At 35.5% G+C, this 16,061-nt stretch overlaps 1 protein-coding gene across 2 annotated transcripts in view; it reads right to left on the minus strand.

The window, feature by feature from the left end:
* The window catches only part of LOC127869333 (ATP synthase subunit s, mitochondrial-like), a 19,714-nt gene continuing 3,653 nt past the window's right edge, over positions 1-16,061 (minus strand). Inside the window, exons 1-5 of one of the 2 annotated variants that reach the window (XM_052411827.1) lie at positions 9,423-9,483; positions 7,551-7,657; positions 4,363-4,568; positions 3,678-3,840; positions 1-587 (exon numbers count right to left, since the gene is read on the minus strand). In XM_052411827.1, the coding sequence (XP_052267787.1) occupies positions 467-587; positions 3,678-3,840; positions 4,363-4,568; positions 7,551-7,657; positions 9,423-9,467 (642 nt within the window). In that variant the 5' untranslated portion in view covers positions 9,468-9,483 and the 3' untranslated portion in view covers positions 1-466. Of the gene's footprint in view, positions 588-3,677; positions 3,841-4,362; positions 4,569-7,550; positions 7,658-9,422; positions 9,484-16,061 lie in introns of those variants that run through there. The other variant, XM_052411828.1, reaches the window with a different exon arrangement.

The following is a 16,061-nucleotide window of genomic DNA, read 5'->3' on the forward strand; positions in this document are numbered from 1 at the left end:
TTTACCGACTTCATATTTATTTGACCATAGTACAAGTAAAGCAATAAATAAACTGTTTGCTTCACAACAATACTTTCACTTTGTTATTTTCCCAGTTTTTCAGTTCACCTTAATCACAATATGATTACATTTAAATCTGCAACAAAATCACACATTTGTATTACACATAGTACTCCCTCCAGGGAATCAACTTGAGATGATATTAACTGGCAATAAACTTAATACCAACATTTGTTAATGGTTTATGAGAAAAATATGCTTTGAAGCTTAGTGAAAATGGAACCTTCAAAATGTAAAATTAAACAATCCATAATGACTTATAATATAATTATGGGTAAACCATTGCTGAAAATAAAACAAGATCCCTTTTAAAAAGGACAATCTAACATAAAATCATGTTATACATGAAGAATACATTAAAAGTCAGATTTCTCTTGACAATTCTTGTCACTTGCTGAATTTCGTATCACTGCACAACATCCATATACACAATGTCACATTTTGGGAGCTGCTTTTTCAGCTCCCCATAACAGAAAGGCTTGTTCTTGACCCCAGGCAGGTCCTTCAGGTGAAGTGCAGTCAAGTTTCTGAAAAACACAACTTAACACTGTCTTATGTGAAGATAAAATAGGATACCAATGATTGAATAGATGGTGCTTTTCTAGCAAACAACTGTGCAGTTACATTTTGTGGATGTGTGTAATATTCTTGCTATACTTTTGGTATAACAATAGCTACATTGTGTATTGTCACTCACAAAGCTTCTTACCTACTGGGTAAGTGTGGTTGGCAGGGCCGTACCCAGGATTTTTTGACTGGGGGGGGGGGGGGGGGGCCCAACCGGGAAAAATTTGGGAGGATTCCCTCCTCCCTATATATATACTTTTTTTAATTTGGCTCTTTGCAAGGTGAATTTTAATGCTTATAAAAATGGTGTTTTGTGATATGAATTAATGGAATATAACAAGTCAATCAGCACATTTCGGAAGTCTTAAGCTTTAAACATTGGTGTGAATTCACAACAATATTAAAAGCTTTAGATTTCCGAAACTTACAGATTTAAACTGACTATTATCCACATCAACTCTCGTATTGCTTCCACCATTTTTTTTCACAAATCAATAACGTCACAGTTTTTTTCTCTGATTTTTTGGGAAATACCTTGCCTTTTTTAAGGAAAAAAATTGCGCGAAACGCCTAATTTTTTGGGGAAATAATGAAAGTCTTTAATAATCAATTAAACATATTTGACTGTTTTCAAACACATTCAAGGCAACAGATAATTTAATTATACAATATTTTACTACACTGGATAAGGTTAACTTATATAATGAGATCGATTTGTTGTTTTAATTTTCCTTTTTTTACCAATGAGCCATTAATAGGTTGACATTACTCAATTCTCGGTACTCAATTATCAATGCGGGGAATCACGTGGTCAGATTTGATAAAAAAAATTGCCGCCGATGCCTCGATTCGATGGAGAAATTGAGTCTTCAAACAGGTACATCTACCTTATTACTTACTTGTTTTTTTATCGGATAACGCCTATCATAGGGCCAGCCAGAACCGTTTTCCGCTGGTTGGTCTGAGTGTGGAGATAACTCATGGAATATTTCGCGAGTTCCTTACGGAAAACGTTTGAAGACTCATTTTCTCCATCGAATCGAGGCATCAGCGGCCATTTTTTATCAAATCTGACCACGTGATTCCCCGCATTGAATTATTTTAAATACTGAATTCTGCCAAATTCTTATCTGTTGCTCGGCAAATTTATGAATCTGTTTTTCTTTTCAACAGACATGTTAACTATCTCACCGTAGTCTTTTTCAGTGATTTCCTTGAAAAAAATGATAAATACTAAGTTTTCATACCTTTGTCAGTGTTTTTGTTCCGGTTCAAATTCAAGGCCCTATCTCAATGTAAAAAGTATATATTGGGACCTAAAAATTCCCAAATAAAAGGTATTCAAAAAAAAAACTTAACTTTTATAGGGGAAAAATACGTCTACGGGAAAGGGCCTTCTCAAAGAAGGAAAAAAACCTGCGTCAGCAATTATCAGACCATATTCTACAACCTCCTGTAGCAGTTGCTTCACTTTGCTGCACTTATCAAAATACATGTTACATCAACCATCGATAGATGAAGCATTCATGATCACAATGGGGGACTGATCGGGGATGTGTGTACAAGGCGATAAGAATACATTGCCTAGGGGCTTATCTCGATTGGTGAGCGCTAATCCCCTTGTTTATCAGGGACAATAAAACATAGCTGCTCTTTTGTTTTGAGGGAAAGTGTACTGTGGGCCCTTGCACAAGAGTAAAAATTGCAGTGGGTCGATCATTTAAAAAAAATCATAGTTCGACAGCCAGCTGGGGGGGCCCGGGCCCTTGGGCCCATGGCCTGGGTACGGGCCTGGTTGGAGTCAGAACATGATTTCCGAAGGTTTCATCAAAGCTTATCAGCAAAAATACTGAAGTAATATGCTTAGTCCCCACATGGCTATCTATTCACCTACCGAGTTTCATAAAACCTAGCTTAAGTACTTTTTGAGTTGTTTCAGGATCCATATAAGAACAGAGAGACAGCAAGACAGACAGTCTATACCTATAGTCAGTGAAGGACTAAAAAGCTCTTTCTAAGACTTTTATCATTGAATATGATCAGTTTCACTCCACTGCCTCCCTGAAGACAATTATTTGGATTTATTTTTGATTATGTGAATTTAGAGAGCGTTTCTCTTTTATTAATAATTAATTACTGCAATGTCTTTGTGGAGGATGAACTTAGTGATACAATTTTGAGTGGCTTTAATCTCCTGTGGCAAAAATCCTACAGTTAGATAACATTGGCATTTTGTTTTTCCATGGCTGTTTGTACAAGCAAATGTGCTTATATTCACTGTTATATAAAATCAATGAATTGTCCACCCAAACTTGCTGGATCAGTAACAACTGATCAGCACAAGCCCTGCTGCAACGCTACTTTTAATTTATTACAAGATAAATCAAGTAACGCATGTATAGTTATATGTTGACATCAATTATTTCAACAAAATTACATGTCGGACTTCATAGAAATTTAATTTATATGTACTGTTTCAGCATTTAAGTATTGCTTGATATTAATAATTTTGTGTGAATTACTTATTTTTTTTAATGAAATGTTTTAAGTTTAATACGAATAATTATAATAATAACATTATTATTATTGTACTACAGATAAATGCAACACACATGCTAAAAATATATCTTAATTTGAAGTCTTTTTAAGTCATCATGGATTTTAAATATAATTTTCTATTTCAGCCACCATATTGTGAATGATGTAATATTGCTGATTTTCATGACAATAATTTATATAAACTAAAAAAGTTTCATTCTTATGCCTATCCCCATTTGGGGATGAGGTTGTAACCTCCAGATATAATTAAGAAATATAATTAGCTTGAAACACTTCATGCAAATGCAATTTGCAAATCTTTGAAATTCTTTCATAAAGAGGCATATATTATTGTTTGCCGCTTACTAATTACTACCTCATCAAATAGAAAATGATCAATATCAGACACTGGGGTCATATTAAATAGTTCTTTCAGTATAAAAACCCTCGGGGTGTTTATCAAAGAATATGAAGTCACATTGTTTTTCATTTTCCCATTCTAATCCACCTACGTCAATCCAGTGAGGTATAGGATTCCCTTGTCGGAGATGCTCTTGTTGCCGCTGACCTGCAGTTGACGGAGACTATCGTTCAGTTCCCAGAGCATGGCCAGGCAGTCATCGGTCAGGTATTTACAGCCATGGAACTTCATCGACCGGATGTGCTTACAGTTCTCTGAAAAGTAGGGGAATTGACAATGTATCATACTATGGTCATATATTTTAAATATCTACAGAAATGGTATTGTTTTTTATTAACATAAAAGGAATTTTCCAAAAATGCATACCTTTAAAAATTTGACCCCAAAAAAGGGAGCCTGTTTATGTAGTGAAATGCAATTAGAAGAAGTAACAACATAGTGTTTTTAATTAAAGCTTCATTATACTAGATTGGCCCAAAATAGTTTCAAATGATACTTTTAACAAAATATAGTATCACAGCAATTCTTTTAATATATATATAAAGGCCCACCCCCCAAAAAATAGAATGAACAAAATAAAAACAAGTAGAGTTACTATTTTTGGAGTACATATACAAGTACCCAGCATACATGTACAGTGTTTTTTAACAAAACACACTAACTAATACAGGTCTAACGCAATTATGGTAAAAAAATACACAGTTTGATGTTTTGACTGTTGTTTCTAAGATTAAAACTATCATTGTAAAATCATTTGCTTATGCCAGTATACTCACTAAAATGTTCGAACCCCCTGATCATGATTGCACATTCAGTGGCATCTACGTCCTGCAGCTTGACCTCAAAGTCCTCTGGAGGCAGGAAGTTGAAGTCCTGCAGCCACGTATCTGACCCCGCCCACCTGACCCGCCCTCCTGTCTTGAGGATCCACTCAGCACACAGCCGGTCTGGGCCTACCACATCCAACCTCTTGGAATCTAAGCTGAAATTATTTGGGCCACGCTCTGTGAAAAAGGGGTTTAATGCATGTGCATAAAGTGCTGTCCCAGATCAGCCTATGCAGTCTGCACAGGCTAATCAGGGACAAAAAGTTCTACATAAACTGGATTTTTGCTAAGAAGAGACTTTCTTGAAACGAAAAAGATCATAATGCGGAAAGTGTTGTCCCTGATTAGCCTGTGTGGACTGCACAGGCTAATCTGGGACAACATTTTGTGCACATGCATTAAACCTCTCTTTTTTTGTCACAGAGCACTGCACATTTGTTTTGTTTGTTTAGTTTGCTTTTTGGTAGTATTCAACAGTATTTCAATTCACCTATCAGTACTCTTGCTTCCAGGATTAACAGGTTAACCAGGTCTAAGTGCAAACACTTATGCAAATAACTGCCTCTTGAGCCAGAAGTAGGAGGAGCATCAATTTACAAGTTATGCTGCATGATCTTTTGATGTGTACACTAACGCTCTACTAATTGAGCATGATGGCTCTTTCAAGTTGAAATCAAATGTAGACATGCGCTGCACCTGTAATCCCTAAACTATGATGGAGACTAGTTTGGAGTACCTACATGTATATTCCCATGTTACTCTGATGTGTTTGGGTTATAACATTTCATATGTGTGACATCTTTCCATAGAATAATTTTTTTCATGATGTTCATTTACCTTACATAAAAATTGATTTTCAAATGCCTTTCTAACAAAAACCACAGACTTGTTGCCAACAACCTTAGCAATATGCTGTTGCCAATCAAAGGATGAGGAAAGTTTAAACATGATGGCCATGATGGCTCACCTGACTTCACAACAGACACAAATTTTTGAAGACTTGATTTGGCTTTCTTGTTTTCGACCACATTTGATCCAGATCTAAATATGGCCTTCCAATTTTCAAGATTAACACTCTTTCCAGGTTTCTTATCAAGAATGAGCAATCAATGTGGCTCTAGAATTATCACAAGTTTTTTTTATTTGACCTGATGATCTAATTTTAAGAAGCATTTGTTTTGACCTAGATATTTTCTAGATAAACATTCTGAACAAGGTTTTAAAAAGCAGTAATTGTTGCCCATATAGTGGTTACAACAATTTTCTAAGCCTTGACCTTGTGACCTAGTTTTTGGACAAACACAATCAAGATTTAAACTCGGCTTAGATATGATCAAGATACACATTCAGACAAAATTTCATCAAGATTGAGTCATAATGTGGTGTCTATCATGGTTACGATGTTTTTGTAAAATTTTACCACCTATCCTAGTTTTTTGGATGCACATGGCCCACATTTGAACTCATCCTAGGTATCGTCAAGTTAAGCGTTCTATCCCTGCTACACCTACACTGAGTAATAAATGTGACTTCTAGAGTGCATGTAACAAGGTTTTCTAAGATTTGACCTATATGTTTTATGCCTGCAACCCAGATTCAAATACAGCCTAGATATTGCCAAGATAAACAGTTTTAGCCAGTTTAAAATTTGAGTCATAAATTTTGTCTCTAGAGTGATAACAAGGTTTTCTACATTTGACATGGTGAACAAGTTTTCACACAACCCATTTTATTTAAGATTAAGTCATAAATGTGGCCTCTAGAGTGATAATAAGATTCTTCTAAGATTGACCTAGACTTAGTTTTGAGACACGCATGACCCAGATTCAAACTTAGTCTTGATATTGTCCAAATAAACATTCTGACCAAGTGGCATCAAGAATGAGTCATAAATGTGGACTCAAGAGAGGTTACAGGGTTAGTCTAAGATATGACTGTGTGACCTAGTTTTTGGACCCACGCAACCCAGAATGGATCTCTGTCAAGATATGATTTAACAAACATTATTGGATGAAAAGAGTGGCCTCTAAGTAATAATAAGCTAAAAGTTGACAATGCATCACATACACCAAACACTGCAGGACATAGGGTGGTCACAATAGCTTACCTTAAGCAATTTGTGCTCAGGTGAGCTCAAAATTGATGCATCAATCAAATGTTTTTATAAACTTCATCACTCAATACAAAAGAGACATATAGTGATTTTTTGCTTGAGTGGAATTCCGGTAAGTGTTTGAATTATGAACAAGGGCTGTTTGTAAAACATGCATGCCCCCATATGGGCTGTCAGTTGTAGTTGCAGCCATTGTGTGAATACATTTTTTGGCACTGTGACCTTGACCTTTGACCTAGTGACCTGAAAATCAATAGGGGTCATCTGCGAGTTATGATCAATGTACCTATGAAGTTTCATGATCCTAGGCATAAGCTTTCTTGAGTTATCATCTGGAAACCATTTTACTGTGTCAAGTAACCGTGCCCTTGACCTTCGACCAAGTGACCTGAAAGTCTATAGGGGTCATCTGCGAGTCATGATCAATGTGCCTATGAAGTTTCATGATCCTAGGCATAAGCGTTCTTGAGTTATCATCCGGAAATCATTTTTCTAAGTTGAGTCACTGTGATCTTGACCTTTGATCTAGTGACCTGAAAATCAAAAGGGGTCATCTGCGAGTCATGATCAATGTACCTATGAAGTTTCATGATCCTAGGCGTTCTTGAGTTATCATCCAGAAACTATTTTACTATTTCGGGTCACCGTGACCTTAACCTTTGACCTAGTGATCTGAAAATCAATAGGGGTCATCTGCGAGTCATGATCAATGTACCTATGAAGTTTCATGATCCTAGGCATAAGCGTTCTTGAGTTATCATCCAGAAACCATTTTACTATTTCGGGTCACCATGACCTTGACCTTTGACCTAGTGACCTCAAAATCAATAGGGGTCATCTGCGAGTCATGATCAATGTACCTATGAAATTTCATGATCCTAGGCCTAAGCGTTCTTGAGTTATCATCCGGAAACTATCTGGTGGATGGACGGACATTCAGACGGACATGTGCAAAACAATATACCCCCTCTTCTTTGAAGGGGGGCATAAATATAACAAAAACTAAATCAAGGTTCAAACTTACAGATTCAAAATAGAATCCAGCATTTTCATGAACTGTCTGCATTGCACATATCTGCCTGTAGCAGTGACACTTGCTAGACCTGGGACTGTCGACTTAAACTGCTGTCCCTGAAATAGGTGAAAAATAATGGACATGTACCATTAAACCTGAACAAGAAACAACAGTCACTAAACAAAACTAGATTTTTGTATTGTTTTACCAATTAATTAATTTTTATTTATATAAATGTGCAATCCCTTGCATGGTCTGAGTACAACCTACATATCACATATTTTAACATGAAGCTTTTATCAAAACTCAAGTAAGTTAAAACCGTTCCGCTATTTTAAGTTACACTTACCTTCACCATGGTTTGAGTGGCTCAAATAACTATCCCAATAATGAATGCATGCAAGTTAAGGCTAGCTACATGTAGGTCTGCATGTCTGTTACCTTCATGCAAAGTTACAGCCCAAAAATTATCCAAGGGAATAAGCTTTTCTCTATCTAGTAATACTGTCCTGACCAAACTGGCCCGAAACGCAATATCACGTTTGATTTACATTTTAAATACTTACAAAACTTTCATCCAAATATCTGAATCGTAAATGAAATATATTTTGAGCAACAGTAACCTTGACCAACTAGCCCAATATGCAGGATATCCAGGCAATTGCTTGCTATAACTAAAGTTTCATCAAGATTGGTAAAAGTTATAGATAAGCAAAGACAAGCCTTAGCCTTAACCCTTTACCAGATACGTATTTTGATTCGTTTGTAGTCCCTTAGAAAGTTGAATTTAATTAAAGACCTTTCTTACTAGATTAAAGTTTTAATTAAAGGCTTTAGTTCCAACCCTTAGATACTGATGAGCAGCAAACAGTATAAAACCTGAACAGACTGCCAGTTACTTGCAGGCTGTTCTGGTTTTATGCTGTTGGCACATAGCCATTTCCACTTTGCCTTTGAGTGGGAAAGGGTTAATTTTATAAGAACACAATGGGCATTATTCTGCTAATGTACAGGTCAAACTCATTTGTACATTTGGTCAGCAGGCCTTTTCCTGGCCATTTTGTGAAAAAAAATAATATCAGGATTGGGAAATGGTGATTTGGGCAAAACTAATCCAATATAACTCTTTATAATAATAAAATTATAAGAAGATACTTTATATATAAATTATAGTAATATACTTATTTGTTAGCATGGTCAGTTACCACATATAATGACCACTTAGATATACACTGATATAAATCGAATATTTGTAGTATCGCAAAGACATGTGTTGTTGTCAAAACTGAAATGTGAAGATTGTACACATTTTAAGTAAGCAAAGAAATATGCAGACGCAGACAACGGCAGCAGGGGTGGCGAAATCTCAAAAAACTATACTTGTCCACGGACAACCATTTAGGAAATTTTAATTGTCCGTTGCTGAACTGCACTTGTCCGTTAATGTTTATATAAATTATAAACGCATTTATTGATTAATGTTAAATAATGTGGAATATATCAAAATGAGTATGATTTGCTTGTTTTGTTAATAGTTGTATTTCAATGGTACATTCATTATAGCAGTATATTATAAACAATATAAAGACTTTCTCAAACTTTAAATCTTGCGAAGCTAGTGTTATACATTGTAATCTTAACAAATTAAACTAGTCCAATATGTGGACCTCATCAGACTGAGGCTCCGCAACTGGTAGCAATTTGATTATATAAACTGGTAACCATTGAAAATCTGTTAGCCAAGTTTCTTGAAAAGTTCTGGTGCGTTTACTTAGATCATATTTTTTATCATAATCTTTCTTAGTTTTTTGGGAGGTGGGCTGCTCAAAGCTTCGGGTTTCTGCTCCGTTGTTGAAGATTAAAAAAAAGTTTCATCTTTACCCTTAAAGTTGTCTTAAATAACAAGGTAGACCGTGTTTTGATCATCTTACTTTGATACTTTTTATTTCCGTCTGATTGTAAAAATAAAGAAACCAGTCTGTACACTGTCTAACAGTCGGGCCGAATGTTGAAAATGCAGCATGCTCCCGGTCTCTTTTAGAATAAGGGAGATCATTGCGCAGGAAAGTGCACGGTTTTTAGCTTGATTGCTCCGCAAATAGCACTGACAATGTAATCGCGTGTCAACATCCGGTTTTGTAAAACTTAATTACGGCTTTAATACAATGTAATTTTGTATACCTGGACGCGACTTTAAAAAACTTGTTGTCCACGGACAACTTAATTGAAAAAAATCAGTTGCCCAGACAAGCAAATGTACGACTCGGGCAACTCGGACATTTGATTTCGCCACCCCTGGGCAGAGTAGAATAGCTTAAAGTAATTCAAAGAATAATAGAGCTAAAAAGAACAAACATAATCTTCCTACTATATAAGTTTGAACCCAACACTTACAGAATTTTAAACTTAAGTTTCTTTAATTGTTTCTGCATTGTTTTTCAATAAAAGTGATCCATTTGTTGGATTTTTGTTAACAAGCTTTTGAAAGTTTTTCAATAAAGCCATAGCCACCATGCTTTTTAATGGAGTGCATCCATTTTAAAACCGTTCTCAGACATTGTTGGCAAAAATATTCTAAAAAAGATATGAATGCTAGAGTTAAAAAGCTTGTATTGTACTATCATGGATAATTTTAAATGTATCAAAACCATTGCGGCTCGGTCAAGATTTTCTACCAAGGGATGTTTCCTGTTGATTGGGAAAAAAGGTGACTTTAGTATTCACAGATTTTTTTTATCCATGTAAGATACACTGCCCTGCCCAGCCAACAAGGTTTTGTCATAATTTAAACAAGAGGGCCTGAAAGGCCCATGGTCGCTCACCTGAGATAACAAGATATTATTGAGACAAATCTTCTGACCAAGTTTCATGAAGATCAGAAAATAAACCTCTAGTGTGTTAACAAGGTTTTACTATAGCCATATAAGGAAAAATGCCCTGCCCCCTGGCAGTCATGTTTTTCAATCAACCGGCATCATTTTTGAACTCGTCCAAGATATTATCGAGATGAATCTTCTGACCAAGTTTCATGAAGATCGGACAGTAAATGTGGCCTCTAGAGTGTTAACAAGATTTTACTATAGCCGTATAAGGAAAAATGCCCCGCCCCTTGGAAGCCATGTTTTTCAAGCAAACATAATTATTTTCGAACTCATCCAAGATATCATTGATACCAATCTTCTGACCAAATTTCATGAAGATTGAACTATAAATGTGGCCTCTAGAGTGTTAACAAGGTTTTAGTTAAGCCATTATAGCCATATAAGGAAAAATGCCCCTCCCTGGTGGCCATGTTTTTAAAGCAACAAAAACCATTTTCGAACTCATCCAGGATATCATTGGGACAAATCTTCAGACTAAGTTTTATGATGATCGGAAAATAAATGTGACCTCTAGAGTGTTAACAAGGTCATACATTTCAATATAATTTAAAATAAAAGTAAAGAAGAACATGTGTCGAAAAATGCGAAATAAGCCACATATTTAATTCTGAAATGGAAAATGTCTGTACAGTTGAATTTGCCAGAATGTATATCATGCATGTACGATGTGAATCTTAATTCATACGACACACGAACACTAACTCCGATCCTAATAAAAAGACGAATTCTTCGGTTATTGTAGGAAAATACGTACGAAATATCTTTTCGTCACCATCGGCTAGGGGCGCTTATTTGTCTTTGCTGCATTTTATGAAATTCGTCTTCAATTGTCTTGCCTATTGTGTTATTGTAACATGTATTTATCAATATATTACAATTTAACACATATAAAAATCGTATAGTCTCGCTTTAATCGTTTGACAAAAGAATCCCATATTGTACAGAATCATCAAACAATAAATAACATATTCAAAAGTTTGCTATCTTCCATAATGTAAAACTATCATTTATAATAAATTCCACTTAATCTACTTTTGCTTAAAAAAAATATTTTAAAAAGGGAGACAACTCTGTCAATTCAACATAAATTTTCAAAAGCCATTTTGCAGTTACTTCCCTTGACATGCTAAACTAGAGTGTTCACAAGCTGATTTTACTATATAAATATAAGGAAAATGACCCACCCCCTAGCGGCCATGCTTTTTTACCGATTCGAACCATTTTCGAACTCAACCGTCATATCCAGAAAACACATGTTCTGACCAAATTTCAAAAATGTGACTTCAAGAGTGTTCACATGTTTTCACTATATAGAGAAAACTGCCCCGCCCCTTGGCGGCCATGTTTTTGCACCGATCTGGACAACTTTCGAACTCATCCGAGATATCAATGAAACCAGTGTTTTGACCAAGTTTAATGATGATTGGGATAAAATTGTGACTTCTAGAGTGTTCACAATGTTTCTCTATAGCCATATAAGGAATACTGCCCCGCCCTCCTGGCGGCCATGTATTTCAACGGACCAGAACCATTTTTGAACTCAAACAACATATCATTTAGACAAACATTTTGGCAAAGTTACATGAAGATTGGGCATCAAATGTGACTTCTACAGTGTTCACAAGGTTTTTCTTTTTTTGACCTAGTGACCTAGTTTTTGACCCAGCATGACCCAGTTTCGAACTCAGTCGAGGTATTAATGGGACAAATGTTCTGACCAAGTTTCATGAAGATCAAACAATAAATGTGGCCTCTAGCGTGTTCACAAAATGTTGACGACGCATGACGGATGACGCACAACGGACAAAAGGCGATCACAAAAGCTCACCATGAGCAGGTTATGCTTAGGTGAGCTAAAAAGCACATGTTTTACCCTCATCTGGAACACAGAATCATTATTTTACACATCCTGATCACAGTCCTGAAATTCCATGTGGTGTGTGTTGTTCGAATTTGTACTTGTTGAACACGCAGGCCTTTTCTTGAAGCATCTACAGGTCAATTAAACAGATCCATTCCCAAACCGAAATTGTAAAACAAATTCAAAATTTGAAGAAAAATTTCCAAAAAAAACACAACCTTTTTTTTTTTAATTAGTCTCTAATGATTTATGAATGTCAATTTTATTTCAATTACATGTGTGGTTTAACAAAGTAAAATACCAACAAACAGAAATTTAATATTATATTGAATATTAGTATATTAAATATCATACGCACTGGAAATTTATTAACAACAAAAATTCAGAAATTATATGTGGGTCACAAATTTGGCAAATTCCCACTATAAGCAATATGTTACATACAAATATAAAATCTGATGACCAGTTCAGATGGTATCTTCAAAATAGACACATAGCTCTGCCTAAATAATACCTACCCCAAGACATGATGGTTCAGTTGTGTTGGGAAGTTAGATAGGCTTTTTATGCTATATTATTTTGATCATTTTGTATAATCTATAGAATTAGTATATAAGACTTTGAAATTATCAATTGTTATAACTTTAGATTGGAAAATCATAAAAATTATATTACTTAAAGTTCACCTCTTGAATTGACTAAGTTGTGTTTTAAAGCACATATACAGTTAAGGTGTAGAACTACGTGACACAATTGGCAAAGTATATAACTTTACTAAATATGATTTTGTTCTTATTATCCCCACGCTTTTTGAAAAACGTGGCGATATTGTGGTTATCTCCACCGTCTGTCCGTCCTGGCCACTAAAATCTCCTTCTACACTATAAGCACTAGAACCTTGAAACTAACAAACATGGTAGCTATGAGCATATGTGCGACCCTGCACTTTTTGGAATTTTGATCTGACCCCTGGGTAAAAAGTTATGGGGGTTGGGGTGGGGCTGGGTCAGAGGTTTTCACTCATTTTTTTATGTTATTTTACATTAACTTCTTCATTTCTACACCAATTTACATCAAATTGATATTGAAGATCTCTTATGACAATACGGTCAATCTCAACTATGTATGGCCCCATAAGCAACCCTGGGGCGCCCCACCCACATAGACCACGCCCACCCAAAATTGCCCTTTACTATAACTTCTTCATTTCTACACCGATTTACTTCAAATTGATACCGAACATCTCTTATGACAATACGGTCAATCTCAACTATTTATGGCCCCATTACCAACCCTGGGGCGCCCTCGCCCACATAGACCACGCCCACCCCAAATTGCCTTTTACTATAAATTTTTCATTTCTACACCGATTTACTTCAAATTGATTCTGAACATCTCTTTTCACAATATGGTGAATCTCAACTATGCATGGCCCCATTACCAACCCTGGGGCGCCCTCGCCAATAGGCCACACCCACCCAAAATTGCCTTTTACTATAAATTCTTCATTTCTACACCGATTTACTTCAAATTGATACTGAACATATCTTATGACAATACGGACAATCTCAACTATGTATGGCCCCATTATCAACCCTGGGGCGCCCCCTGGGTCAAACATGCGGCATGGCCGCATGGGGATACAAGTCCGCCTCTGCCGCGCCATTTCTAGTTTGAATTATTATAAAAAATAATATAGTAAATTAGTTTTTCCCTTATCAGTGGTGTTTACTGAATAAACAAGAGGAAAGAGAACACAACAATACTATAGTTGATAAAGCCATAAATTTAGTTTAAAATTAGGTATGAAATTAAATCAATGAATAAGATATTATTCTGCATTGTTCAATAGAAGTTATTTATGTTATTATACTTAGTTATCGGCAATGAACCTTTGTTTTACACTAAGTGCGACGACTGGGTGGAGTAACGAGGAAGCAATACTACCAACTGACCAACCATCTAAAAAGTTGTCATCCGAGAACATCGGTCACTTTTAGACAACGGTCACTTTTGCCATTTCCCTTGACTGATCCGATGTTCTCAGTTTTGACTGTAATTAGAGTTTCAGTCCTGTGTTGAATTTATCAGATATTCAATGTGACTTAAATTATTTTTTGTTTTATTTGAAGCACTGGGTGACAAAGAAAACAACAAAAATACAAAATTAAAATATTATGAATATATTATGTTCTTTTTGTTGTTTGAGAGCTAAGTGATTCTCTAAAGACTAAGATTAGTTAATAGATGAATATGTGGTTTATCCTTGTCTGTTTGCACCTACCAGTAGGTAAACTAATGTTTGCTGTAAGAGTGAATTTAGTTTGTTACATGAACTAATAAAATAAACTTATTGTTACTTTGAAATCTAAGAAACACTGCATTTAGACATCTATACTTACGCTCCATTGGTCATATATGGTTGGGTTATACTTAAATGTACCCTGGGTCCTCTAAAGTATACTTAAATGTACCCCAGGAAGGGAAAATAAACTTAGACATACCCGGTCAATTTAGACTGTACCTGAGTTTTATTCCCACTAAAAATCTGGTGTCAAAAATTGCACTACCGAATACTAAACACAATTCCTTTTGAACAAAACATTCCCAAACATGCTTTTGTGAGTAGGGGTTTTGATAATATAGAGGTTATTTTACAGAATATTGACATAAATATGAACAATTTTCATAATTAATTTGAAACATTGTTTCAAGTGTTTGTGAATCACAATGCCCCATACTGCGCTTTGAAGCCATATATTTGACTGTTGACCTTGAAGGATGACCTTGACCTTTCACCACTCAAAATGTGTAGCTCCATGAGATACACATGCATGCCACATATCAAGTTGCTATAATCTTCAATATTGTAAAAGTTATGAGCAAGGTTAAAGTTTTGGGACAGACACACACATACAATGACAGATAGGCCAAAAACAATATACCCCTGATCATTCGATCCGGGGGCATACAAATGTTGCATAATTGATGTATTTATCTTGTTCGCAATAATGCATGCCCTGTGTTACTTTAGTGTAGCCGGAGACTCATTAGTTTGTTGACATTAGAAGCACGCTTGTAAATGGGTTCAGTCCGTTTAAATGATGTTTGTTTTTGTGTCCGTGAAATTACCAGATTATAAATATGCACGTATATGCATTTCAACAAATTTGTTTGACTCATCAAGTTGACATGTTTATGCAACAATACATGTATATAAGCAATGCTGCTTTGGACACTAAAAAACAATAAGGATTTAACACATGGGAGAGACGCTAATGGTTTATCTTCAGGGACCCCTTAGGGGTGGGGTCCTATCAGGATGGAATTGGACGGAGTTTGTCATGTATTGGAAATGTTGTAAGTTACTTGGAGAATTACATGGACTTGGAAATATTGCATTAACAACTTATTTAAAGATTTATATGGACTTGGAAACATTACGGTAACAACTGAATAAAGAACTATTCATCGAGGTTATTTATGTATATGTGTTGTTATGGTACACATATTGGTTTTGGTGCACATGAGTTAAAGATGAACATTGGAAAACGAAGTACAAACATCAATTTATGGAATTCATGGGCCAACAGAACAACCACAACGCAACATGAATTCAGGTCAGTTGTTTAACAATTGTGGCAAACTGACAGAGGGAATTTCAAAATTTATAAAGTTAGAAATAGAAAGTAAAAGGCATCATGACAACGAAATTTTTAAGAATTGTTTTAAAGAATTTTTACGTAGTTATATGTTAAAAATAATAATGATAATAAT

This window comes from Dreissena polymorpha, chromosome 2 (genome assembly GCF_020536995.1).
Source record: "Dreissena polymorpha isolate Duluth1 chromosome 2, UMN_Dpol_1.0, whole genome shotgun sequence".
In the NCBI taxonomy this organism is placed as follows: Eukaryota; Metazoa; Mollusca; class Bivalvia; order Myida; family Dreissenidae; genus Dreissena; species Dreissena polymorpha.